General features: G+C 48.0%; 11 protein-coding genes and 1 non-coding gene across 12 annotated transcripts; 3 read left to right on the top strand and 9 right to left on the bottom strand.

Annotated features, from left to right (window-relative positions):
* Positions 1 to 101: 101 nt before the first annotated feature.
* BKA55DRAFT_132078 (Alpha/beta hydrolase fold-1) lies at positions 102 to 1478 on the top strand. Its single transcript, XM_046184840.1, has 2 exons — positions 102 to 948; positions 1003 to 1478. Exons 1-2 carry the CDS (start codon positions 538 to 540, stop codon positions 1342 to 1344), a joined length of 753 nt encoding a protein of 250 aa, XP_046045010.1. The 5' UTR covers positions 102 to 537; the 3' UTR covers positions 1345 to 1478.
* BKA55DRAFT_694502 (uncharacterized protein) lies at positions 1469 to 2416 on the bottom strand (the record flags this gene model as incomplete). The annotated part of the gene is made up of 3 exons (XM_046200049.1): positions 1469 to 1829; positions 1881 to 2146; positions 2195 to 2416. 3 exons carry the CDS (start codon positions 2414 to 2416, stop codon positions 1469 to 1471), a joined length of 849 nt encoding a protein of 282 aa, XP_046045009.1.
* Positions 2417 to 2877: 461 nt separating this feature from the next.
* On the bottom strand, positions 2878 to 3174 carry BKA55DRAFT_694501 (uncharacterized protein; the record flags this gene model as incomplete). The annotated part of the gene is made up of 2 exons (XM_046200048.1): positions 2878 to 2935; positions 2990 to 3174. The coding sequence occupies 2 exons, from the start codon at positions 3172 to 3174 to the stop codon at positions 2878 to 2880; spliced, it is 243 nt and encodes an 80-aa protein (XP_046045008.1).
* Positions 3175 to 6754: 3580 nt separating this feature from the next.
* Positions 6755 to 8538, top strand: BKA55DRAFT_578691 (uncharacterized protein). Its single transcript, XM_046193751.1, has one exon. The coding sequence runs from the start codon at positions 7058 to 7060 to the stop codon at positions 8384 to 8386; it is 1329 nt and encodes a 442-aa protein (XP_046045007.1). The 5' UTR covers positions 6755 to 7057; the 3' UTR covers positions 8387 to 8538.
* A 24-nt stretch (positions 8539 to 8562) lies between these two features.
* On the bottom strand, positions 8563 to 9694 carry BKA55DRAFT_578690 (uncharacterized protein). The gene is made up of 2 exons (XM_046193750.1): positions 9561 to 9694; positions 8563 to 9507 (listed from the first exon to the last, which is right to left on the bottom strand). Exons 1-2 carry the CDS (start codon positions 9601 to 9603, stop codon positions 8771 to 8773), a joined length of 780 nt encoding a protein of 259 aa, XP_046045006.1. The 5' UTR covers positions 9604 to 9694; the 3' UTR covers positions 8563 to 8770.
* Positions 9695 to 9890: 196 nt separating this feature from the next.
* BKA55DRAFT_578686 (uncharacterized protein) lies at positions 9891 to 12162 on the bottom strand. The gene is made up of 4 exons (XM_046193749.1): positions 11864 to 12162; positions 11114 to 11815; positions 10778 to 11061; positions 9891 to 10722 (listed from the first exon to the last, which is right to left on the bottom strand). Exons 1-4 carry the CDS (start codon positions 12043 to 12045, stop codon positions 9974 to 9976), a joined length of 1917 nt encoding a protein of 638 aa, XP_046045005.1. The 5' UTR covers positions 12046 to 12162; the 3' UTR covers positions 9891 to 9973.
* A 167-nt stretch (positions 12163 to 12329) lies between these two features.
* Positions 12330 to 12653, bottom strand: BKA55DRAFT_694497 (uncharacterized protein; the record flags this gene model as incomplete). Its single annotated transcript, XM_046200047.1, has 1 exon — positions 12330 to 12653. The coding sequence occupies one exon, from the start codon at positions 12651 to 12653 to the stop codon at positions 12330 to 12332; it is 324 nt and encodes a 107-aa protein (XP_046045004.1).
* A 147-nt stretch (positions 12654 to 12800) lies between these two features.
* Positions 12801 to 14740, bottom strand: BKA55DRAFT_694496 (uncharacterized protein; the record flags this gene model as incomplete). The annotated part of the gene is made up of 5 exons (XM_046200046.1): positions 12801 to 12903; positions 12953 to 13037; positions 13231 to 14022; positions 14078 to 14305; positions 14356 to 14740. The coding sequence occupies 5 exons, from the start codon at positions 14738 to 14740 to the stop codon at positions 12801 to 12803; spliced, it is 1593 nt and encodes a 530-aa protein (XP_046045003.1).
* Positions 14741 to 16381: 1641 nt separating this feature from the next.
* Positions 16382 to 16504, bottom strand: BKA55DRAFT_t246. Its single transcript has one exon. It is a non-coding gene; the product is annotated as a tRNA-Lys (tRNA).
* Positions 16505 to 17770: 1266 nt separating this feature from the next.
* BKA55DRAFT_132023 (peptidase family S66) lies at positions 17771 to 19378 on the bottom strand. The gene is made up of 2 exons (XM_046184839.1): positions 19344 to 19378; positions 17771 to 19288 (listed from the first exon to the last, which is right to left on the bottom strand). Exon 2 carries the CDS (start codon positions 19127 to 19129, stop codon positions 18050 to 18052), a length of 1080 nt encoding a protein of 359 aa, XP_046045002.1. The 5' UTR covers positions 19130 to 19288; positions 19344 to 19378; the 3' UTR covers positions 17771 to 18049.
* A 195-nt stretch (positions 19379 to 19573) lies between these two features.
* BKA55DRAFT_597394 (uncharacterized protein) lies at positions 19574 to 23111 on the bottom strand (the record flags this gene model as incomplete). The annotated part of the gene is made up of 4 exons (XM_046196068.1): positions 19574 to 21797; positions 22319 to 22565; positions 22619 to 22876; positions 22928 to 23111. 4 exons carry the CDS (start codon positions 23109 to 23111, stop codon positions 19574 to 19576), a joined length of 2913 nt encoding a protein of 970 aa, XP_046045001.1.
* Positions 23112 to 23589: 478 nt separating this feature from the next.
* On the top strand, positions 23590 to 25446 carry BKA55DRAFT_520980 (CoA-transferase family III domain-containing protein; the record flags this gene model as incomplete). The annotated part of the gene is made up of 4 exons (XM_046188474.1): positions 23590 to 23962; positions 24019 to 24317; positions 24366 to 24866; positions 24922 to 25446. The coding sequence occupies 4 exons, from the start codon at positions 23590 to 23592 to the stop codon at positions 25444 to 25446; spliced, it is 1698 nt and encodes a 565-aa protein (XP_046045000.1).
* Between the last annotated feature and the right edge of the window lie 423 nt (positions 25447 to 25869).

The raw sequence follows: 25869 nt of genomic DNA, 5'->3' as shown, positions 1-25869 counted from the left end.
GAGCTCGGGGCTTCCTTTGCGGGGAAAATCTCCACGTTGCTTCCGCGGAGACTGACTCGGTAGTTTCTGAGTCGATCTTCTAGATCAAAATAAGCCGCAGAATTCTGGATACCGACTGAGTTTCAAGCTGGGGAATCGGCACGTGGCCACTATCAGCTTCGGATGCTGGGTTTCATGAAGTGTTCTTGAAATATTTGGCGTGTTGACCTATCAGAGGAGGGCATTGTCATGTTTTAAGGGCGCCAAAGTCGAAGCTAAAGAATGGAAGCCAGGTAAGCTCCGTTTACAGCCAACAGCAAGCTTTGAAGGCGTAGAACAGAGCTGCAAAGAACACATCTAATACACAAATGGTGGGTCGCAGTAGATCTCAAACATCTAGAACCGGTAGTTGAGCGACGCATACCCCGCGGGGCAGGAGAAGGGGTTAGCTATACCCCAAATATGCATTAGTTCGACTACCCGTGTGTATAAAAGCAGTCCCGATAACAACCTGGTTTACCCCAGATTCTACTACATTATCTAAACTTTCTCTGCGAGATGTCTTCCGATCCTACTATTGTATTCGCCCCAGGTGCCTGGCACTTGGCTTCTTGCTTTGATCCCATTCGCGAGGCACTTCACAGCCGAGGATGGACAACCGAAGCTGTTGAGTATCCATCGGTTGGCGCAGAGCCTCCCACTAAGGGTCTTGATGATGATGCCGATGCTGTCCGAACGGTCCTTCAACGTCTAGCCGATAAAGGAGAACAGATTGTCCTTGTTGTTCATTCATATGGTGGTTTGGTCGGTGCCAATGCCGTGAAGGGGCTTGGATACCGTCGGCGCAAGGAACAAGGTCTTCCCGGCGGTGTCATCATGTTTGTGTACCTAGCCGCGTTCGTGACACCTCTTGGTCTGAGCATCAAGCAAATGCTCGGCGGCCAATTCCTGCCCTGGATGAACCCCAAGGTAAGCAAATCCGAGTATTCTTACTCGAGCAGACTCCATTCTAACCAACACCAGGGAGATTACGTGTACGCAGACACCCCAGAGGAAGTCTTCTACCATGATCTGAGTGGCGAGGCGCTTGACAGCGCCATGAAGACGCTCAAGCATCAATCAGGCCGTGTTTTCACAGATACTGTCACATATGAACCATGGCATGATATCGAGACCATGTACTTCTTTTGCGATGACGACAAGGCGCTATTCCCCGTAGTTCAAGAGCAAATGGCAGCTATGCTGGGTCCTAATGCCGTGCAATTCCACTCGAAAGCGTCGCACTCCGTCTTCCTGTCGAAGGTCGATGAGACAGTCAAGGGAGTTGAGTTAGCTGCCGAGGAGGGTAAGAAGAGAGCAGCTTAGGTTAATACTCAAGGCCTGGAGCATTATGGTACAATTTGGAATTAAGATATCCTGTTAGCTTATGAAATCGAATTCTTATCGCCAGGTTTTGAATTGTTTGAGATCACCCATATCTCTACTCTCGTCAAGTGAACGGAACCAGATTGAACGACTTTCCGGGGTCTAGCCACATAGGTCCTATGAACAGTCCTCCAGGCCGGTTTCGCTTGAGAAGGTTGAGAATGATCGACTCCTTCGTGAGTTGGAACCGTATAGTCAATCGATCGAGTTTGGGGAGGGTCGGGAGTTCTGAGACGTATTGCAGGATCTTCCAGTTGGGGAACCTGAAGCCTTTCAGTTCAGGAAGCCCGGGGAGGGGAATACCAAGGGCCTGGTATGCAAAGTCTTGAAGCTGAGGACATTTCTGGACAAGTCTTGCAAGTCCAGTAAAATTGCTTTTATTTTCTCCTTCATCTCGAATCTGAGGCGCTGTCCAGTCTGTGACTCTTTCGAGCCAATCCGTATCGCCAAATTCGCCAGGATCATCGTCACGTTACCTGAAGGTAAAGACCCGCGTTGAGATGTTAGTATTGAGTGATGTCACAGTCGCCAGCACATGCGCGATATCAGGCCTGTCCCAGTCAATCATGTTGAGTTGATCGCTAGCCAAGGCAAAGAGCTTCATGTCGGTATCGTGAAACAAACTGAGACATTTTATTTGAAGCTTGGCAGCAGCCAATGATTCCATGACAACGAAGAATGTGTCGTTGCTGCACTGCCAGGTACTTCTCATCGTGGAGCGCTCCTCGAGTTCGCTCTTAATCTAGATTTGATGTTTGAGACGACCCTCGGCGTGAATCCTCAAAGCTACGATGCCCAATGGATTTCCAGGGCCTTTCGCAAGTGTTGTGAAGGCCTGGGTGAGAAGTTTGATCAATTCCTCGCGTGTCGTGGGCGGTTCGCTCAGCCGCCTTTCTCCATCTTCATCGTGGACACCCATTATCGCCAGGATCTTAAATACAATGCAGGATTCAGCCTCTTGGATGAACTTCTGCAAATGCTTGGGAGTCAAAAACACTACTCTGTTAGCCATTTTTGCGATTAGTCGCCGGCGTGATGTAAGAAATGAAATTGAGAAGAGGTCCCTTCAAATGCTGATGGGGCTTGAAACTAAATTCATCACCCATAAGTTTGAGTCTAACTCGCCCAAGGCTGAGGCGATATCCACCAAAGTTGGAGAAGTCTTGAGTGCACTACGAATATCTATATCTAGAAACTCCAAGTCAAGAGGCAGTATTGATAAGTATTCGAATATTTATATACAGCTGGGTTTGAGTACAAGCTAATCACGACTGAAAGGCCAAGTGTCAATGCTTTGGCTGTTTTCCGTCTCATTCAAGTAAAGTCGAAATATAGCTCACAGGTGTCAAGATCAAAATATTGTGCCTCAAGATTGTCAATTCAAGTATCTGATTCTGGGTGAGGCTTTTTCCCTATCCGTGACATAATAGTCAACCCATCCTCCAAGAAGTGAATGATTGTTTGTGGATCCGTTTACTTGGTTCCGGGAACGTTGAGGCAGGCAGCGATATCGCCAGCAATTGCAAGAGGGCTACGAAATATTTAGTATTTTGATTTCGAATCAAGCAAATAGCGGTTAAATTACCAGCCGATGACGTCGACGATTCCAATAATGCTGTCGAGGCTGAGGTTGGGGAGACATCGGGTGATGCCAGTGATCTGGAGAAGACAGGCAGGGTTGAAGAGGGATGGGAGCTGTCGCTCCTCCACCTGAGGGGTAGCAGCCGCGACGGCGAGGGCGGGAAGAGCGAGGATGAGTGAGGCCTTCATGTTGATGGTTTGGGGGATCTGAGAGATCTTAGATTGAGTGATCGTTTGATTGTTGTGATGGAAGAGTGTGATTGTGAGTGCTGAAGATGGACTGATGAGGAGGGACGAAGAAGGGTTCTTATATATATGCAAGCCCATACAGAGTCAAGATAAGAAGTCCCTCAGGACATCTCTCCTCCCTGCTCAACGATCACAGCCTTTGTGAATGTCTGAAAACCACAAGGGATGAGGGGCCGGCCGAATTCCACAGACAGTCGTCATCCCACGGAGTTGAAACTCACGATAGATACATTACTTTCCATAGGCTATTGGTAGTCCCACCTGGTCAAAATCATCCCGTAGCCGTGCGAAGACGTTTGGGGTTGCACGGGCTCAACGTCCTGGCGATTAAGTTTGTCTTACCGCGTTGGGCCAGAAGCATAATTGTCTGGTATGTGATATCTCAATTTGGCAACTTTCATGATAACTCTTACTATTCTGAGACCTTCCGCTGCCATTTATGTCATAGGCGTCTGTCAATGTTACGGCATCGGTTGATTCGCAGGCGATCAGGGTGAAGAACCGTTCTGAATGGACCGGAACCTTTGAAGTCTGCCCCTTGACTTGAATATCTTCGAGGCAGTGAAAAGGATTCGAGATGAAGCTGGGAAGTGAAGATCCGATAAACTTGGCTTTGACTCAGATGTGCATCAGTAAGGTTTCCAGCTGCATCTACATTCACATATCACTTCTTTAGTCTCATGGATCTTGGCTAAGTCTTGTTTGTCTTCTATCTGCAGCTGCAACCGCAGGGCTCTGGTCGAGAAGCTGTCTTTTGAAAACAAATCTTCATTCAATAACTTGGTCATATAGTCAACCCCCGCAAAGTATTCTAATTGTGAGACAATAGGACGCTCCCCTTACCCCAGCCGCACGTCAAGCGACAAGTACCGTTCCATTCCTGGCCATCCTTGCATCAGTCTGATCGACACTAAGGGCCAACGTCCTGTCTCAACGTCGAAAGTTCCAGACACCAGCTTCATGGATATGAGTGGTACAGAGAAGGTGATCTGCAAACCGTTACTATGCCCGAAATATGAGAATCAACTGTCTGCTGATCTCTATCGACTCGCATTCGCGACTGCGTGAATACGAAAATCATTTTGCAGGGCACCCATCATCCCTTTACTGTAACAGGGCGCGACATCTCTCCCTTGAGTACTTTAGTCTTGTGAAGCCAAATGCAACCTACGATCTCATCGCAACCAACATCGACCGGGGAAGACATCCGAGTCACATAACTGCACTGTCAATCTTGATATCACCGCATCAAAATCTGCAAGTCGTCCAAATAAGAAGAGGCGGGAACTGTCATGGCAGTCTGTGCCGTCTCTTGGCTCACAAAACCGGAATGGAGCAGTGTTTGGGCCCCCAATGTCTCGGAACTGCGAATATCAGTGGTGCGGATGTCGGTCAGGCGGAGGTTCCTCAGCGGTATTCCGGATGGCAGCTTGGCATTGACCAAGTGCGCTAGATGAGCTGTCAGTTACATAACCTGGCGGGATCTAGATCGAGCGGCCCGTCGCGAGCGGAAGTTTACTTGAGAAGCTAATATTAGGGGCTGAAGGCATGGTTAGTCCCGGCTGGCAAAAATTGTGTTCTGCACCTTCAGCTTTCAGCCATATTGCGAATTGAATGTGCGAGTTCCATGAAATTACAGGATTTTATGAGGCTTATCATGTAATAAGCCTAAGACCAGCAGGTTTGGACTTGGGCGTAGTGGAGACCTATTTCCAGCTCAAGTTTCCATCTCATCACACCTACCAATGACTTTTCTTTCTCTTCCGGTCATTTGTTGAAGCGGTGTGGTGCCCCCATCAGTGTCTCTGTTGTTATGTCACGGTGCGATAATCAGTCAGGAAAACCTCTGCCGCCTTACCCGCCAGTGTCTTTGCAGGGCTGGTTGGTAGTTGGAACTTGATGCATGGTCGAAGAATGTGATGGATGACAAGTGGCAGCGGAACGGCTAGCCTTAACCTTAACTTTGTAAAACCTCCGATGGAGTGAGGATGGCGGGATATGATTTGTGATATTCACGATAGACGTACGTAACGACGCATGGATCGTCAACATTCATTATGGATATATCGTTTTGACTCAGAACCAAAGTAAGGGAGCTCATGATAGGCTCATGGCAGATTGCAATTAGTCAATCGATCGATCACCTGACGATGTATCCATCGTGATGATCTTGGATGATGGACACGCGTCCGTGCCATGTTGGGGTCGGGCCAGCTGATCAAAGTCTTACAGTTGGAATTAGCCTGTAGCGTCGGCTTGATGTAAGCAAGTACTTGCAGTACTCAACAAAAATACTCAAACGAATTGAAATTTGCTGGAGTCGGAGCTATTACTGCTTAACTATCACCGATCAGCTACAAAACAGTGATGGGGTTGGTGGCGTGCCATCGGGAGTTAGAAGTTAAACCTTGCATCCAACCTCGTGGTGAGAAGACAGACTAAGCTCAGCAGATACTTCTTCCTGTCCACCCGTTGCTTACTAGGTAGTTAAGCTGTCCCCACCCGAGCCAACGGGTAGCGAATCAATGCTGAGGGTGTCCGGCGTTTCATCTGTTAGTCCCTCTCCGAGATAGGAGACGGAGCTGAAGCTCAATGCCCGAAGATAGACATTTCCGGGGTGACTACCCTGCAACTGTGCACTTTACATCAGTTGTTACAGGGCTGCTCCCAATTGCCAATGACAGTACAGGGGGGCTGATAGAGCTAGAAAGTGCCACTGGAAGGCTATCGAAGATTTGCTTCTTAGGACCAGGGTGAACCATGGCGCGGATCCGCGTATGGAAAAGTCTGCACACACGTCTCAAGAACTCAAATACTCGTATGCTGCACAATATATAATATTCAATCTTCAAAGCAAGCTCATCAATACCGGCACATATATCCGAGAGTACATGCATATCAACTGGTTATTGTGTTACCCCATTACAGGTTCTGTGTTTTTTTACGACGTCAAAGGGGATGCAAGTTCTGCATGGCCAAAGTGCAGTGCTACACAAACCACGTACTGGGCTTGATAAGGTGTTGCACGGAGTTAAAGGAAATTGTCCGTTGGAAATTATGCACACCTTCACCTAAAAGTGTGACTGGATGGGAGGCGACATTCAACATTGTTTCATCAGGTTATGGGCAATATTGGTAAGCTATTGGTAGTGGCACAGCAATAATTGAGCAGCTGAGATCGGTCTGTTGGTGATGATCAAAGTTGATGACAATCATCTGCTTCGTCAATAACAAAGAAAATGACGTAAATGAACGCAGCGAAGATGTCACGTAACCACAGATACTGTAAATCGTGGTCTCGGCGAAAAGAAGTGCGCAAGACCGACCGGCTTATCGAGCTTATCCGTAGATCCACGAAAGACCGAATCCTTCCAGTCACATTTTTAGGTGGAAGTGGGCATCTTTTGTAATCACAGTTATCTTAGCGCCATGTCGGCCATGTCGGCCACGTCGCGACGCGAGCCGGCGCCGGTCTTTAGCACCTAATGATCGCCATGGGCCCTTGAGCGAGGCCCCTATGGGGTTTAGCGTGTGGTTGACTCACCTCGCTGCTCGGACTTGTCTAGATTTCCGACCTACGACGGAGGAACTGAAGAGTCCAGAATATGCAGCCAAAATAATAACATGGCACCATGGATCAGACGGATCTGGCTATTTAGATATGCAAGAGTCGCACGATTGTTTTTAATTTCGGATCTATTAATTTAGTACATAGACAAATAAACAACTACCGACCTCCATTAATCGTGGTCTGACTTTTTAAAACCCTTCAGCCCCTGCATCTCAACATCACATACCCCTTTCGTTCAGTTCAACCTTCAACATGACAGTCGATCTAGAACAACAGTCGTCATCCCCTGCTCCGACGTTACACGACGAGCCCGCCGTCATGGAGGACACACAACGGCATGGCATCAACTCACCAACATGGCACGGCCGAAGAGGCCTCGTCATCAAGATCCTCACAGGAGTAATGGTCGCCATTCTCGTCGTCTTCCTCGCCGACCTTTCATACGTCTTCGGTTCCACATTCAAGGTCGGAAATCGAGTATCAGCCTTGAAGATCCTAGTCGTCGATTACGATGGTGGTGCTGTTGGAGAGTCTGTCGCCAACGCATACAAGAACTTCCAGGACAAGACTTTCCCTACCCTCGAGTTTCGATCCGCCGACGACTACCCCGAGGCAAAGGATGTCAAGCATGGTGTCTGCAACGCCGATTACTGGGGCGCTATCTACATTAACAAGGGCTCTTCCGACAAACTTGCTGCTGCTTATGAAGGTGGCTCTGCTGCGGAGAACTACAACCCTGCCGACAGTATTACCTATATCTACAACAGCGCCCGATACCCTACTGTCGCTTCTGGATACTTGGTTCCCAACTTACAAAAGGTCATTGGGGCTGCTAGAGGTAGCTACTACCAGTCCCAACAGGGTCGATCCGCCCTACGAAGCGTCAACAGCAGTGACCCAGCTGCCGTCGAAGCATATCTCAACCCCATCCAAGGTACCCCCGACATCATCCAGCCCACCAACCAGGGAAGTCGAAACCTCTACAACACCATCAACATTGTCATGGCTATCCTTGGCCAGTTCTTCTACGTCCTCGCCATGAACGGTATCTACGACAAGTTCGGCCTTCACAAGAACATGCGCATCCGCGATCTCTTTATCATGCGTTTCATCAACGGCATGGTATTCTCTGCTCTCTATGCACTGACCGTCACTGGTTACATCTGGGCGTTCCGTGAAGACTGGGGTGTTTCTGGTGGACAGTTTGCCCTCTCCTGGTTGACCTTCTGGCTTTTCATGGATGTCAACTTCCAGGTACTGGAAACTCTAATTGGAAGTTACATTCCCATGGCTCTTACGCCTTTCTTCCTTCTTACCTGGTTCATGATGAACGTGGCTTCTGTCGTGTTCCCCTTTGAACTTACAGCTGGTTTCTACCGCATTGGATACATATTCCCTGCTCATTCATTATGGATCATTCTCATCCAGGTCTGGTCTGGATGTGGCAACTCCCTTCACATTGGACTTCCTATTCTCTTTGCTTGGTGGGTTGTTGGACATGTGACAGCATTTTTCGGTATCCGAAAGAGATGCTTGGATCAGTTGGAGAATCTTAACGCTGCTGAAGGCAAGCAACAATAAAGGGATCACTTGGCTGAGTAAGAGGACTTTGACTAAAAGTGTATTTGTACGGATTGGACGACATAGATTTTTCAACATACCCCTCGATAGACTACATACATAATAATTATTTCATACAGTTCAGACAGTCGCCTTTGTTTCTGACATCTCAAGTGCATGATAAATTCTGTAGTTGAACACTGTGCATTGCCCTAGTAAATATCTAACTAAGTGACAAGACGAACTTTGAGCTTGTCGCCCTTGACAATTTCTTCCTCCTTCGTCATCAGTTCCGGAAGATCCCAAGTGAGGTTAATGTAACGTCCCGCCAGCCACGGTCGCTTTTTCGATGCCAGATACACCAATGAGTTGGCACAAAGAGCGGGAGTGTCAACAAACGCTTACTCATGTTAGCAACTGCTGGTAGTGATTTAAACCGATAGACTGACCTGGTCTGTACAACTCGGGAACTCCTTCGATTCCGCCCAGCATTTCCGACGGGGAGTTTCCGGGGTGGACACAGTATGAGATGATTCCTTTGTCCGCGTACTCGACCGAGATGAACTCTGTCAATCTGACAACCGCCAGTTTGGAGATTTGGTATGCGCTCAGGGTCGGCGACACGAGATGAGCTCCGACGCTGCTGATGTTGATAATAGTTTTGAGTTCCGACTTGACAAGCAGAGGGGCCATGGCTCGTGCAATGAGATAAGGTCCAAACACATTCGCCGTGAGGGTCTGCAACCAGTCTGCAGGCTCCGACTCAGGCATGGACACCATTTTCATGAATGCAGCATTGTTAATCACGATGTCAACGTAACCGAACGCTTCGTCAATCTTCTGCGCCAAGGCATCAACGCTCTCTGGAACACCGACATCAGTCTTGATGGTTAGGACCTCTGGCTCTGGGTGGCCTGTTTCTTTTGCCGCAGATTTGATAACCTCGGCGGTTGCTGACATATCGGACCTAGAAGCGACAATGAAACGAGAAGTACCAGCTTGAGCAAAGGCTGCGCACATGGCTTGGCCATATCCTCGGGATGCTCCAGTAATGAGGACTGCCTTGCCCTTCAAATTGAAGTTCTTTGGGTCAATGGCAGGATAGGTATCGGAGTGCACCACCGAGGTAACGTCATAGTCACCTTCATGAAGGTCAATTCATGCATAAGAAGTCACGCAAAGAGGGCTTGCTTACCAGGCCCTTCAAGAGGGTTGGGAGTTCCTTTGGGAGGAGGCATGATGAAAACTCTTGCTATAAACTTTGCTAATTGGTTTTGTCTTGAAAATCAGATGAAAGAGTTGCTTACTTTGGGTTCTCATGCCTGAGACAATGAGGCATCTTATATCCGTTCATCGCAACGGGTTCCTCGCGGTTATTACCAAGCTTTGGAGGACTTCGCCGCAGGCGGAATTTCCGGTCAGCCACTGAAGCAATCCCTGGCCAATCGCTTACACGCGAAAATCCTCAGCCAAGGTTTTGTTCCTGTCAGCCTATGTCATTACGGATATAAAAACAATGATGCAGCTCGGATTTTACATAATTCTCTTTCCAGGCTCCCCGACTAAATCGATTGAGGTGCATGCTATCTGCTTGCTAAATCCAGCTACTCAAACTTGTAGCGATGATGCAGGCTCGGTTGCAGTGGTAATCCCGGCCAACAACTCCTCCCAAGTTTCATCTTCCATCATACCAAAGTCTAACACTGCTTCTGGTTGCATATTTCCAGAACCAGTACTCGAGAGATATCCCTCCGAGCTACCCAGCTCAGAAGAGGAGTTCTGTCCATCACATCCTATAGAAAAGTTCAAAGGGCCTGGTTCCAGCCTCTTCGTCTCCTCATACGCAGCTGCCACTGCCCATATCATATCCGAGAATCCAAGCATGATGTCTTCTTCATTGCCGATTCTCTGCACTTGAGATGAGAGATTCTTGAACTTTGCTTGCAATCGTCTCGCCTCGCCCTTCAAGTCAGCTACCCTTTCAACCATCATAGGATCATGGATGGGAGAGCTAATGGCTAAGAAAGCGACACTGTTAGAAACAAGTCCAGTCTCTCTAAAGATTTCAGGTGATATCTTGCTAGCATTTGAGAGGCACAAAAGACTTCGGCAAATCTTTGCTGTTGTATAAAACGTGATGTACCAGAGCTCTTCATCTAGACAGGCTATGACAGCATCGTTCAATGATTTGCAGCTTTGAAGAAGGTTGAGCAAGATGGAAACCCTGGTACCACTTGAGAAAGACAAGTTATTGGCCGTCAAGAAGTTGGCTATTGTTGTTCTATCCCAAAAGTCATCATGCAGCGAAACTTCACCGAGTAAGGTATCAAGCAAGTGGACCTCCAATCTCAGAGCAACTGTTGATAACCTTTAGTCAAGACATGGATAGAGCGTCCTTGAAAGTTAACTCACAGTTGTTCTGAAGATTTGGGGGAATTGAGGCCTTCAATAATGCTGACTCGTTATTGAGGGTCTGCAAAGCCATGGCACTGACAAGCTCTCCCCTCATCCCTGAGTTTTCTAGGTCGTCGTATCCAAAAGTGTCGCATATACGACGGCACAATTCGTTTATGCGAACGAAATGGGGGATCAGAAGATCACTCGGATATTCTGCGTTGGCTAGGAGGAGTTCCCAGCTTTGCTTGATGTATCCCGTGTACGGTAACGCGCCACGAGTTCGAAACTTGATAGAAACCCTGAACCGTTAGTCTTCCACCAGTTTATGACCCTTGACATTTCTATGCGTACCAAGATGCCGTGCAATATGTTCCAAGCAAAGCTCGAAGTTGCTCTGCAGACCGTGCGGCCTTTCGTCCCGAGGCTGTTTCATCTGGCCCAAGATCGACTTTTCGTCTCATATTTTCAGGGTTGTGATCGAGTCCCAGGTTCTGAACCAGTGAGACACATAATTGTGCGATCGGGACAATTTGCTGCTTCTCGTAACTGATGAAGAAGTACTGGTACCATGCTAGGTAAACCAAGAGACCCTGTAGAAGCTCAAGACTGCTTTCTGACTGCATCAAAACTCGTTGATGTGCTTGAATGCGGACTTCTTCGCCGATCTGGCGTTGGATGGTGCAATTGTCGAATTTCATGGTTGCCATGATGCACATGAACAAGAAGGGCTTAGTAGCTCGAAGAGAAGCGACAGTAGTTTCGGAAGAGACGGGAACGAAAGGGAAGTGTTGAATGGCTTTGGTACGATAGTTGTCGATCAAGATCTGCGCTTCATCTAAACTGAGAAGGCCGCGATCAATGACATCCACTGTCCCCTGTAGTGTTAAGCCACGAGGTAACAGCAATTGATCAAACTGGCCGCCGCTCAGCTCATTCATATTGAGGTCTCCAGAAGCTAAATGTGCCACGAAGCCACTCATGGGCGTGCCCTGGGCTTGGTCGCCCAACAAAGCCAAAACTCTACTCAGCCTTTGCTCGAGGAGTCGTGTGCGGCTGAGCCCCGTTAACGTCAAGCTAAAACTCCTGCTTTCATAGACTTACGAGGAGCTGGAAGGACTCTTTCGCTTCTCCACAACATTTAGATAGGTGCACCGCTTACCAAGCCTATTGCACCGCTGGCATTCATCAGATGATAATGGCAAACATTTCGACTTAACAGAGGTGCAATTGACACAAGCTCTCCTTCTCACACCAGAAGCTTTGGAAGAGGTACTAGTCGACATTTCGTATTGTCTTATACTCAATGCCTTGTCGTTGATCACTAGTATTAGGCTGGAGAGATCATGGAGTTCCTGGTAGGCCTGTCAGATTCCGAAAGCTTTCGGACGGCGGAGTTTCCGTTGGGCCAACAAAACTTGGATGTGCAAGATGACGTGAGTCAGCATTTAATACCCAATAAGCATAATTCTGAATTTTTGTATCTAGCTAAATCAAGATCTTATCGCAGGCTCAATGACGTTTGACGCGTCTAAATGACCGTTTTGAGACAAGTTTGTAAGGTTTTCTACTAGCTAGACAAGGCTGTGTTCTTATCAATCAACTCGTCAAACACGACCATCTCCTCAAACCTATCAGCCATTGCATGGACCTGCGTTTCGGCGACTTTCTTGGATACAGAATCAAAGATGAAGCTCGCGAAAGCCTCCTCAGCGGTCGTATGATGCTCCCCAGTTTGATCAATTCCTCGCAACAGGTTCTGGGCTTCCCGCGCCGCAAGGGCATCCTTTGCATGGCCATGGATAGAAAGGCCTTTGCAACATCGCGGAACATGGTATAGCAGAAGTACAGATCTTGCCAGCAGCGCACACATAGGTAAAAATAGTGTCGCCATAATGGGTCCTGCAGGTCTTCTAACATGGCGAGGCTGAGCGTGGGCAGTGCGGCGTTGAAGAATGTTGTGTAAGATGAATGAGAATACTTCGCACAGAAGCAGAACACTAGTTCTTTCAATTGATTCACTGAAGCGGCGGTATACTGCTTAGGGGTGACTGTCTGGAGATGTCAGTGTCATCAATCGGCTTGACCGTGGCATGGCGATGAACGGACGGAATATTATCGTCACACCGACATGAAAAAGGATACTGTCAGGTGATTAGATAAGTTCTCTTGATTGCCTACTGGGTGACTTACTGGAAGATGATAACCTTGTATGGGCAGTCGTCTACTCTCTTCATGCCATCAGCAAGGCCGTCAACCCATACCAACAACACGCCATCTGCATTGATTATGTCAGTGTTATCTATCCAACGAGAAATACAGTATCATCACTGCATTTGGACTGCCTTAGACTCATGCCCTGTCCTTCGAGCGCAGCACGAGGTAGCTTAAACGATGCAGTATATTAACTCATTGGTGTATTCAATACTATATAATTATCTCGATCAATTATTCTCACTTTTTATACCAACCACTGCCTACAGCCTTTGTCTTGGCAGGACCAACGTACTTCTTCTCGTACGCAGCGAACTTGTTACTCGCCGAAGAGCCCTTGGCATCGGGAAAATCGACCTTGCAGCCGAGAGCCTTGTATCCGGGAACAAGCGCATCTGAGACACCATTGAGAACTGACTGTAAGAGTCGAACGGAGTTGAAGAGCTCAGCAGGGAAGTTGGCAAAGATTGCATTGTACAAGAAGCAGCTCAGGCCTTGAGGATCCTTGGGCAAGTCAAGTGGACCAACGACCCAACTGCCGTCAGCGCCAGATCCTCCCAGAGCGGGTTGAGCGTAAAGGTAGACGTCAAGAATCCCACCAACAGCCTCGGGGATAGTCATGGGTGTAGCGCGTCGATACCAGCCCTGCTCGGGGATGCGCTCAGGCACATGGGTATAGTCAAGGTCCTTATCCTTCCAAGCGTTCTTTCGCTTTGGCTTGGCGCCATAGAAAGAGGTAATAGAAGCCTCGTTAGCGATACCGCCGGCACCAATGGTTCCATTGGAGAAGAAGCCAGGAACAAAGTAGTATGCGCCCATGACAACTGCGGCACTAGGGAGGTTGAAGTAAAACTGCTTGTTCGCGGCCTTGGAGTCTCTGTATCGGTTCTTGAAGTGTTCCTTGATTGCATCGACGTTGTAAGTACCATCACCCTTAGCGAGAGCCTGTTGGTGCATCTGCTTGAAGAGCTCGGACTTAAATGAAATGTTGTCGCCGTTGAGGTAGAAATCTTCACGTGTAGCAGACGCGTCGCCTTCGTTGAATTTTCCTGGACAGCTTATTAGTGACTGTCATATTGTAAGGTCTTTAAATTCATCACATACCATGTCCAGCGATACCAGATGGCTTGCCGAAGATCTTGTTCAAAGCTCCATTCAGAAGCCCGACACGGTTATCGGGGCCTCCAATGCTCATCTTCTGGGACAGAATATCGCCACCGTCAACGGCACCACCAACGGCGAGGAGGGCGGAAAGATCTGCGCCCATGTTGAAGAGCTTTGCAGTGCCGGCCTGGATCTGACCGATAGTCGCAATGCCATTTCGGGGAATATCTATTAATTGTCAGCTTCTTATTTGCTGGTTCTTCAACTCTTCAACTTACATCCGTGGTTGGCCAAAGTGTTGAGACCAGGGCAGGGGCCTCGCTGGTCAGTTTTACCAGGAGCTTTGAACGGGTGAGAAGCTTCAGGGAACTTCTGCAAACCCTTGACGGCTTTGTTGGTCGGAATCAAGCCTACAACATTGTCGAGGACAGCTTCGACTGTGCCTCCAAGCAAAGACACCACGCCACCCACGACGCCAGTCTTGAGCTGCCGGGGCTCACGCCTCTTTTCTGCTTGGCCAGCTTGGTGCTCTTTCAAGCGACGATCAATCTCTGTACGCGCTTCTGGGTGGTTGAGCAGCGCATCTAGTCCCCCTGGTGCTAACCAAGGAAAAGAAAGAGCCGAGGGGGCGCAAAGCGTGGCAACAACAAGAGAGAAACGCATGTTGATAAATCGGATGCTAATCGCTTTCCAAGCCTGGTACCTTCTGAAAGCTTATCAGGGCATTAAGAATAGAGTTCGGATATTATATAGGCATTTTTGAGATCCACCAAAGGCTTTCTCCCTGGAACTATTTCTCGAGAATGCTATGATGGTATCTGACGTACTCGAAAACATGATGACAGCCTTGACAGGAATCAGAAAACGACTCTCTACAAAGTGTTATGTGTACTTTTGCTGACCAATGTACATACGACTGGCTGTTGCAAGGGACACTAAAGTCAAACTATCGATTTTCTAGGTCTATTCTGGTAATACGCCCTGGCGAGGTTCGTAAACAGGGTAACGGTCTTCGGTTCAGCCATGTCGATCATAATGAGAATGCGGAGGATTTCAAAGCTCTTCTGATCATTGGTCCCAGATGATAATGGGGAACGGGCCGAAATGTTTCCTTCCTGCAAGTGCAGGGGATATGGCCCGGATTTTCCTGTCTTGTGCTGAGAAACACGCCAAGGAGAGACAGAATGACGATCTGATCATAGCCTTGTAAATCTGAGAGCCGATTCCTTGGCTGAGGCTCAAATGTGGATTTAATGATTGGGGCAAAAGTGACAAATAATAGTTTCAGCATGCTCGGCTTTAGGCAAGACATTTATCATCACCAGCATGGAGTCGAGTAGTTCTCCCTTATAGTGGCGATTTTGTAACAGGATCTTAGCGTTCTTGATGAGAAGTACATCATAATTGGAGTTCTCCTTGTAAAACTTCATATTCTACTGCAAGAAGTTTAAACGATTTATTATATTGGTTCTGTGGGGTGCTTCATCTAAACTTGAAAATCTTAGATTCAAATGTTGGCTACGGCCCCGCTCCTCGGATATTGGCAGATCCGTTCTGACGGTTCCTTGATTTGCTTTTGATTGGTCTTCTTCAGGTCTGGCGTGGCTACGAAGCTTGACGTTGATATGTGATCATCTTGACGTTGAACTAGATCAACACTAGTCTTTAAATGCTCCGCCGAGAAACGGGTTGTCGTTAAGCCGATGCTTTACAGTTATGCTCGTTCTAAGTCCCAAAGTTTCACTGGGCATGAGATCTTCAAAGGCTGTATCGGATATTCATCGACCCGCTTGGCTCTCGTAGTGACTAGCTGTACCCAGGTAGATGATAAAGCTATCTCGCAACCTTTTGCTAGGCCAACACGGACCTGTAACGTATTATGTATAGAAGTATTGCGAGGGCTTTAATTCTCATTCGAATGCCTTGCGATCCACCACCAACCGTGGATGGCTTCGACTTCTACGCGGATTTGGCAGTGCCAAGGCACTCATCACCATCGTTGATCGTGACATGATCGATCGAACACTGCCAGACCGTTGCCAAGACGTGGCCGATCAGAGCCTCATGAGGTTTTCCCATCAGACCTACACGATATTTTGTTTGTCGAAGAGCAATAAACTTTTTGTTGCGTGACTTGAATGGAATTTGTCATCTTTCTGGTTGCAATGCGTTATTACCAATTATTGCAGAAAACTTAACCGCGAGACAATGACTATGCGAGCCGAAATATGATACGAAAGATTCAGAAAATATGATGAGAACTAAAGACGAATAATAAGAAACTCCAAAAAAAGAAATGCTTCATAGCAGCTACTGGTTTCGATCCAGTGACCTCCGGGTTATGAGCCCGGCTGGGATGAGTTAGTACGAATTTGACGTTCGAGCTGTGGAGAAGAACATACCGCGCTTCCACTGCGCCAAGCTGCTTTGCTTGAGCTTATGTAATAGTGGCTGACTTAGATTAGTACATATACCTGATCCGTTTTCGTCAGGCCTCCCTCAGGGTAATCAACAGCTCCTTTCTGAACAAAACGAGATAATGTACATGTATGTCTTGACAACGAAAGCCCCGTTGCTTAAACCGATTACAACTTACCGCCGCACTATTTTTTCATAGCGTTCTCAATTCACTCTCAAGGTAGCCATTGCAAGTGAGTTAATTCGAGATCACGACGTTGAAATATACTCACGGAGTTGCAGAACCTTTGACCCAATTAAGCCAACCGGCCTTGATGAGTGTCTCCTTCCCTCCAGGAATCACTGGACTTGCTTCGGAATCACCGGATCAATATACAATTCTATTGGAGACGAGTCATTTCGTATTTCAACTTGGCGGCTTCTTTCATGTCTCACAAAACTGCATCACGCGTTTCAAGGCAGATTTCTCGTTCTTTGTCTCACAAGATTGGCTCGGACTCGCCCCACATGTCTAGCGCTGACAGCTCGTCAATCAAACCAAGCAAGGGACCAGTGGGTCCTTAATATTCTCCGAGCCATGGCATGTAAGTATAATAACCGCCAAAATCAACGTGTCAAAACAACTGGTAACTATTCTCACTTTCTTTGAAATGTCTGTTTTATCGATTTTGAATCAATTCCTTGTTGTTGCATTACATCCTCGTTCCAGAAAATTGCATCATCACCAAGATGCAGCAAGTTAGAACCTCCCCCCTCGCTACAGGTCTTTTCAACCTTTGGCTATGTATCTGGACTCTCATTGTACTTTTGATATTCTCTCTCGCATGTCTTGTTCAAGCAGGCTCCATCGTCATGCCAGATTGGACCAAAGATCTTCGGAAATTCGATGATGAAGAATGGGCCAGATACTCAGCCATATTGATCATATCAATCAGCGTTCTCTTTGTCTTAACAATGGTCACGGGGATAGCTGCAATTCGAGCCGGAAGATATTAAATCTACTCAACCGGAACTACGAATCTTTGACTGGGAAAATACACTCCGCCATCGAAGGCTAGGAAGAAGGTTGTCTCGACAAACAAGGAGGTCCATCAACTTCGGCAGCAACTAGTTCGACAGGAGTCGCATTGTGAAGTCCTACCTTCCAGGGCTCATTCCTGTGACCTGCATCTTCCTATAGGCACGTTGCTACAGAAGAAGGCTGTGCTGCGCCGAGCTCTTCATACCGATGGATATCTGCATAAGAGGCTCCTGACCCTGCAGAAGAACGACATTTGTTGCCTCGCTGATGATGCGTGGCAACTAAGCTGCCCATGTGTCATTTTGATGACATGTAGATGCACGGCTACCGGCGAGATATGAAGGGAAATGGAGGTTCAACAAGCAAAGGACGCATGGGCGCCCTTTCCGCTCGATAGAATATGGCAGAGAGTGACAGCCTGGTGATATAGAACTGGAGAGCCGAGGAAGCGAAGTGATAAAGTTTTATTTATTTTAGATATCATAAAACATTGGATGCAGCCCAATCATCAGTATCTTAACCGACCGCTTCCGTTATTCAACCCCAGATTCCAAAACAGCAAAAGTATCAGTCTCAGAATCAAGCTCAGCCAAAGCATCATACGGCAACGTAACCATCGGCGTCGTATGTCCAATATCCACATTGAACAGAATCGGGAACTTCTTTGAAGCAAGACGCCCCTCACAAAACAGTCCCTTGATGATACCCGCATAAACCTCTCGATCCTCATCGGAATCATATCCATAAGGTCGTCCTACAACCAGTCCTACAGCTTCTTCGAAAACGCCGTGGGCTATCAAGTCTGCAAACGCTGCCTGAACTCGGTGAGGAGGGTTTCCGCCAGAGCCATCCTCGTTCGTAGCAGTTTCGAGAAAGACGATTCGGCCACGCCAGTCAGGAACGATGGCCGAAACACCGGATAGGCGGGCAACTACTGTGAGGCAACCACCAAATAATCGTCCCTGAGCCTTTCCAGGTCGTAGCCATTGCCAGTCGGCTGTCTTCACAACCTTTGGTGGTTCTGTCGATTCTGGTGTCGTAAAGAAGGGCGCCCCTCTCGGTGCATAAAACTTAGATCGTGGAATCTGTCCGAGTGGTTCCGAGGATGCAATCGCTCGAAGGAGATTATCGACGCAAAAGGCGAGAGGAGTATCCTTATCATTGACATCATTCGATTCCCCGATCTCAGGAACAGCACCAGGACCATAGAAAGTCCTAAGACCTGTCAAACCATACAAGAACCAATGCAAGCCCGAGATGTCAGAATAGCCGACCACGATCTTGGGGTTTTCACGAATGGTCTCATGAAGCTCTTTATCCGCAATAAGAGCAGGGAGAAGTTCTGTGAAGGTCGTGCCGCCTATGGTAGTGATGATGGCGGAGATACTGGGGTCTGAGAAAGCGGCTCGGATCTCGGAGAGCCGGTTATCAATGCATGACTGAATGCCCTTATCTTCACTAAAGAAAGTCTGAACTTGGTATCCTTTCTTTGTGAGAAGAGCAGAGGCTCGGTCTATAACTGCTGGGAGCATGGCGTTGATTCGCTCTGATGGCGATATGAATGCTATCTTATCACCCGGCTTTAGGTGTTTCGCCCGAATTGGTGAAGGCATGCTGAGTACTGATGATTATTTCTGAGAGTGATTTGTAAATGAAATCAACCTCAGTCGGATATGCGATGGTGATGGTTCGGGTGCTGTTGGTGATCTTTTATCGCGTCAGATCCAGTGAGGGGTCAATCGCGGATTTTAATATCTCCACTGGCGACCCTACTAACGTTATGTTGTAAATTATGTTGTAATATCGAATTTCGCCGGGTCAGCTTACCTAGTTCAATCCAGTCTGAAAACAGGAAAGTGTGTGTAATCATTATATTTCGTGAGGCCTAGAATGCCATGGCGCCCTGCAAACGACAGAGGAGTAACAAAAGTTCCACCATTTTGCCAACAAGTAACCAGCATTCGCCATTCTCGCTCATGCCCGTAAGATGATTATCCTTGTTCGCTCGCTCAATTTGGTTAAATTCAATCCACTAATGAGTTCCGTCGGATATCCGTTCATTCTTGATTATTGACGCCATTGGACATCATTTCGTCGCCCATTATTTGCGTATCAACGATAGGGAATAGAGACATTGTCGTGTCAAAAGAATCGAACCAAAGCATGTTTGGTGAGATACCCAGAAATGCATCTGCTGAAATGTCAACATCAATCTCTGTCTGCTCTCCTCCCTCCATCGAAAATCCTTGTTGCTCGTCGGTCATTTCGTTCGCTACCTGGCCCGGTCTGGGCGTTTGTGGCTGTGTTTGAATCCCATCCGTTGAACCGATTCGGGAGTTACCTTCCAGTTGCTGAGAATTCCGCAATGGCGACTTTCCGATTGTGTGAATACTCCCGAAGAGACCGTTGACGAGGTGACCTTGACGTTCCATTCGTAACCTTGCTCGGTTATCCATGTATATGTCGCATGCGTTTTGTAGGTGATCCAAGATCATAAGATGGCGCTTCGCCACAGCATCATAACGACTGAAGCGGTCGAGAACACCTCTTGCTGCATGAAGACTCTTCTCGAGCGGGAATGAGTTATCGAAATCGCCAAAGATAGCTGCGCCGAGTACAAGACCTGATACGAACGCTGAATTTCCAACAATTGGTAATCGTTTTGGTATGGTTCCAGTCCTGACTAGAGTTTGAAGCAAGTCCACTGTTCTCACAGCTGATTCGAGACATGAGTGTACAAGGACCTGATTCGATGATGAAGATCGCTTTGCAGTTCCTTGTGCGGACTGTTCGTTGTCTTCGACATGTTGAGATACCGCCTTGTGTAGGAATGGAAGAGACAGAAGCATGACCGTCCAGTGACCAGTCAGTTTGAGATGTATTAGTCCAATATTCGGTTGCTCTTCGCCGTTCTGGTCACGGATCAAGTCATCCTGCTCAATACCGTCAACTACGAGACCCTCTCCACATTGTGCAGTCCATCGTCGAAGATGCTTGCTGATGCGTTCCAGTATCTCCGGAGATATCATTCTCTTAGCATAAACATCTGTAAGAATCAACTCGAAGATCATGGACAGATCATTGCAAGCTGAGTAGTTCTGGGGACTTGTCGTGTCTCTCAACTCGGATGTTGAAGGAGGTCGACCCAATGATGCGCTCATGAACAAGTCGAGAATTCGGATGCCTTTCCATAGTTGTTCCCTGGCACGACCCTCTTTGGCAGAGAAGAGGGAAGCTATGTCGTGGCGATGAAGACCAATGGCATATGCTGCCCGAACTCCCATGCCGAGATACATAAATGCGGCGTTGCGGCGTGATGCACCCAAAAGATACATCGCAATAAGCACCAACGCTTGAATGGTGACTATGCCAGGCTCTTCTATCAGTGTTTCCACTGTCAGGTACCGGGCATAGTTGAAGAATGTCTCTGCCAGGTCATCTTTATCTTCTGGCCCTGTTTGTGCACCAATGGCAAAGACCAGATAGTATACCGGACTTGCAGGGTCAGCGATATCTTGGCCATCTTCAAGCCACTTTCGTATGCCATGGTCAAGTTCTGTTTGGTCGAAGAGAAGTAGTACGCAATTGGCTGATTGCATGTACCATTTCACAAGATAATCGACTTCTTGCTCAGACTGTCGTGGCGGTGGGTTCTGGGCACTCGACAGGATCCATCCTCGCCGTGTTTCAGGCGATGCTTCGACAATACCATGTCGCAATGGGTCATCAACAAGGGTACAATCTCCTATGCTACGTCGCACAATCCTCCTAATGTTCTGAAGAAAAGACAGTGTTGCAGAGTCGCCAATGAACATGTATTCACCCCTCGTATCTTGAACAAGGCGCGACATCCGTGGGAGTCTTTCAGGTTGTGTATTCGAGAGCAGCTGCAGAGAAGAAGAGGTCCCGTCATCAACATACGTCTCGTCCACCGACGTCAAACCCGATCTGTTACCGACGGTTATACTACCAGCAGGAGTGGTCTGCTCAGTGATATTGCTGAGTCTATCGGGATCGGGACTTGGTAGCGATGACGCGAGGATGCGTCTTGCGCCATGGTTTGAGGCAGATTGAGACTCGTGGCACTCATGACCGAGACCTCGCTTGATGCAGCGGGCACAGGGTCTACGGCCATCGCATCTTTGTTTACGACGTTTGCAGCTCTCGCACGCCTCGGCGCATCGTCTTCTCTCGCAGTCTCGGACCCTCCTGGTAGGCATTTCGTCGTCGGTAGGTCGTGTGAGGTCCCTGGAACTGAGGGAGTGAACCGCGGGCCGCGAACTGTCGGATATGGCCAGGTCTTTATTGGTTACTTGGCCACGAGAATGGGGTAAGATTTGGTGACATTCCCGCTGACGTAAATCGGCGCACCGTTCACTGTTACCGAATTGCCGATGAAATAATCCCTGTAGCCGACGGTGACATTGAGGGGCCAACACCACTGAATTCCTGCGTAGTCACTACTGAGTCAGTGCTGAGTTGGCCACACAAACAGCAAACAAGTAGCCTAGACCAGTACTGTTACAACAAGAGCAATCTTGAGTGCAATCTCTCGGGTTTAAAGTTAGGAAGAAATACATTTTGATACTGATTAATCCAATTCTTATCCCAAATACTAGCCTATTTTGGATAGGAACTCCTGTATCTTGGAACCAACTTCATCTGCTGCCTCAATACAGTGCCAATGGCCAACTCCAGGTAAAATATGCATGCTCTTCGACGAGTCGCTGCAACCCCAACTAAGGTTGAAGTCAGTGCTGGTTGCTTCAATTAATTGACCTTGCAGTGAAGTCAGTACTTACTCGCTCAGAATCTTTTTCGCATCCGGGATCGGGCTTGTTTTGTCCTCTTCGCCAGAAAGAACAAGCAGGGGGCATTTGATGTTTGCGTAGGGAGGCAAGTCTGCTTGCGCAATCGCGCGACACAAGGCAATGTATCCCGCAGGCTTTTGGGATAGCAAAAGAGCTCGAATGAATGCTTTTTGTGTCAAAGTTGCCTTGGAACCTGTCGCCGCAAAGGGAATAGTCTTGGCCATTGGCTCCATTCCTTCTAAACTCAATATCAATACCAGATCATATTCCCAGTACTCCAAGTTGACTCACCTTTCTTGACTGTCGCGATGCGAGTGTTGAAGATCTCAGCCATTGCAGGCTTTGGCAACACAGGACCAATGAGAACTGAGCCGCGGAGGCTGCACTTCAAAGCGAGCTTTGGTACAATGATACCGCCCATGGAATGTCCAACGGCGACGGCATTATCGGGGCGAATGCTCAATCCTTCCAGTAAAGCCTTGATATCACTCGCTATTGTGTCAAACGTAGGATCTTCAACCCCTTCTGATAACACTGAAAGGCCACTGCCTATTGATCTTTAGTGTGTGATTTCTGCAAGCAAATAACGTAGGTACTGACCATAGACATCCAATGCAATTGACGAGTATCCCGCTGTTGCAAGCTGGTTCATAACAGGCATATAAAATGAATGAGATGACCCGAGGCCATGGATGAAAACCAGTACTGGGCCATCTTTTGAGGCTGTTTCAGTGTCTACTTGCGCGTAGAACAGTTTCTTGTTCTGGACTTCAATGAACGGCATATTGATCAGAGATTAGTTAACAAACAAAATGGCACAGTGATAACGACACGACATAGAGTGTGCTCTGTTTTCGATATACTATCTTCAACTCTCAAGGTTTCTCCCAAATGCCTCAATATGTTTTAGCACGGGTCCTTACCGCTCACATTCAGCGTCGGAAGCCGGGTGAGAAGCCATCGGCAAGGGTCACAGCCGACCTCCACCACTAAAATATGGGGTCTTCACAACAAAGTCAATCACTGATGACACTATCTTTCGCACACTATGGGTCATACACATCCAAAACCCCATAAATCATAGGCAGTTATCACCCAGATATAGTGGGTTATTGCTTAGTCCGAACTGCCGTCGGTTTCCGCCACTCAACGAATCGAGTTTTGTTACTGTATAAAGACTCCCTCTTAACAATCAACCTCTTGTAGTTGCCCTCGGGTGGATGCCTCTTTTTAGCCAATAACCGATAAGTTCTTCCGTCAAAATGGGTAGTATCAACCAACACGATTATTCCTCGGTTGAGGAGAGTAAGAGAATCTTTGACTACCTTTGCGGTCAGTTCGATGAGGTTGCTTTTCCAGCGGCTGTGAAGGAGCTCAAGAACAATATCGAGTTTACATCTACTCGAGATGCGCCCTATTTTCCTATCCCGTTCAAGGAGACGGAGACTACTGCTGCGCTTAAGGCGGTAGAGGGTGCCGTTGCCAGTCTGTTAGCAAAGACAGTTGAGGGTGAATCGCAACCCAAGAAGATCAATGTCGACTTGGAGAAGACTACAGCCTTCCTTTGCCAGGCTTATATGGCCAAGGTTGGTGGTCTCGGAAAGCTTGACCCTGGCGTCAAAGCTCTACTCAAAGGTACGTCTATACGCCACAACTGTTTGCTTCCAGGCCAAGGAACTAACAGCCATAAGATACGGATTTGCTGCAAGCCCAGTCAAATCCTTACCGCCGCATGTCTGCCAACCTGTATGAGACTAAGAACGCTGGAGAGTATTATCACATTCATGGATCTCTGGAGGCTTCAACAACCCTCAAGATGATTGGTCTTGAGCCTTTCAGACCAGATTTGCAAACACATGAGAGTATTGTCGATACTATCGAGCCTGCTGTTCGACAGTTCTCGATAGATGAGCTTGAGAGCATGAATGCTGCCCGTCGACAGGCTGGAGTTCCTGCTTTGAAGCATGAGGACTTTGTGAAAACTCAGCACGTGAGTGTAGACATCTGATATACAAGGATATAACTGACCAGTTATCAGGGCAAGACGAATATGGCACTTCCACCATGGTCTGTTGACAACCTTGAGTCTGAGACACCCGAGTGTCCTCTAACACCAAGCTCAGAGCACCCAAAGAGGATATTGTCAGGCATCAAAGTTCTTGAGCTATGCCGTATCATCGCTGGGCCTATCATCACCCGTATTCTCGGGGAGTATGGTGCCGATGTGCTCAAGATTACGAGTCCCAATCTGAGCGACGTTCCTTTCTTCCAAGTAGATGGCAACATGGGCAAGCACGCTGCAGAGCTAGATCTCAAGTCTCCTGAGGGAAGAGCTGAGTTCGAGAAGCTTCTTGCTGAAGCAGATGTCGTTGTCGACGGATACCGGCCTGGCGCTCTGGAGAAGCTTGGATATGGCGCTACCGCACTCACAAAACTTGCTAAGGAGCGTGGCAAGGGCTTTGTGTATGTCAATGAGAACTGCTTTGGCTACGAGGGAGAGTGGGCTGGACGACCTGGGTGGCAACAGATTGCCGACTGTGTAAGTGCCCTTTGATCTACAGCTACAAGGGAGATCGAACTAACCCGATTGATAGGTCAGTGGCATCGCGTGGGAGCAGGGTCGCTTCATGGGCTTGTCAGAACCCGTCGTCCCTCCTTTCCCCATTTCGGACTACGGAACAGGATGCATTGGTGCCATCACAGCCCTGCTAGGTCTCTACCACCGCGCCACCCGTGGCGGGTCATGGCATGGAAAGGCTTCACTTCTTCACTACGACCTCCTCCTCTTCAAGGTTGGACAATATCCTGAAGAAGTAAAGGAGAGATTGAGGAAGGATATTGGTCCTGATTTCCTCGCCCTGCGACATGCACATAGCGTGGATCAGATCTCAGGAACAGCGTTATTGAGGATGCGACAAGTTTTCACTGAGCTCTTCACTGGGGATAAATATGTCGAGAAGTGGTACTCTAACGCTTATAAGGCTGAGGTGGAGGCCGTGCCGCCTGTTGTGGAAATTGAGGGCCTGGAAGTTGGATTTAGAAGAGCGAGTCGACCTAACGGTGCGGACAAGCCAACATGGGATTTTGGAGAAGAGGCTGATCGCAAGCTGTCAAGGTAGTTTATCCCATTAAGTTTTAGCATTTGCCTAGCCAATCGATACATGCATAGATTATTCAACCACGTCTCTCTTTAGTATGCAATACTAATGTTGTGTTGTCGCGTGACAAGGAGTCGTTACAACTAATGCTGCGCTTCGCTTCCGTTCCTATCATGGCTAAATTTGCGACGGCTTTGGCGTGTCCCAGGTGACTTGCAGCGGCTATAATAGGCTTATTCCACTAACAACATCGTACGACGCACTGATTTTGGCTCCATATTCCGCGGCGTCGGAATCGGAGTCAGGGTGTCCCCTCAGCTGTACATCCGATCGACTGCTCCGACATCCGAAAAGCGTGTGGCACCATTCTCACCTCTGCCGAGAGTGCTAAACGCAATCATCAGTTCCCTAATTGGTTGAGAAGTTCACCCCGCAAAATGGCTG

The sequence above is a fragment of the Fusarium redolens genome (genome assembly GCF_020744475.1).
Source record: "Fusarium redolens strain MPI-CAGE-AT-0023 chromosome Unknown BKA55scaffold_16, whole genome shotgun sequence".
Taxonomy (NCBI): Eukaryota; Fungi; Ascomycota; class Sordariomycetes; order Hypocreales; family Nectriaceae; genus Fusarium; species Fusarium redolens.
This window is presented reverse-complemented; position numbering and strand designations above follow the sequence as displayed.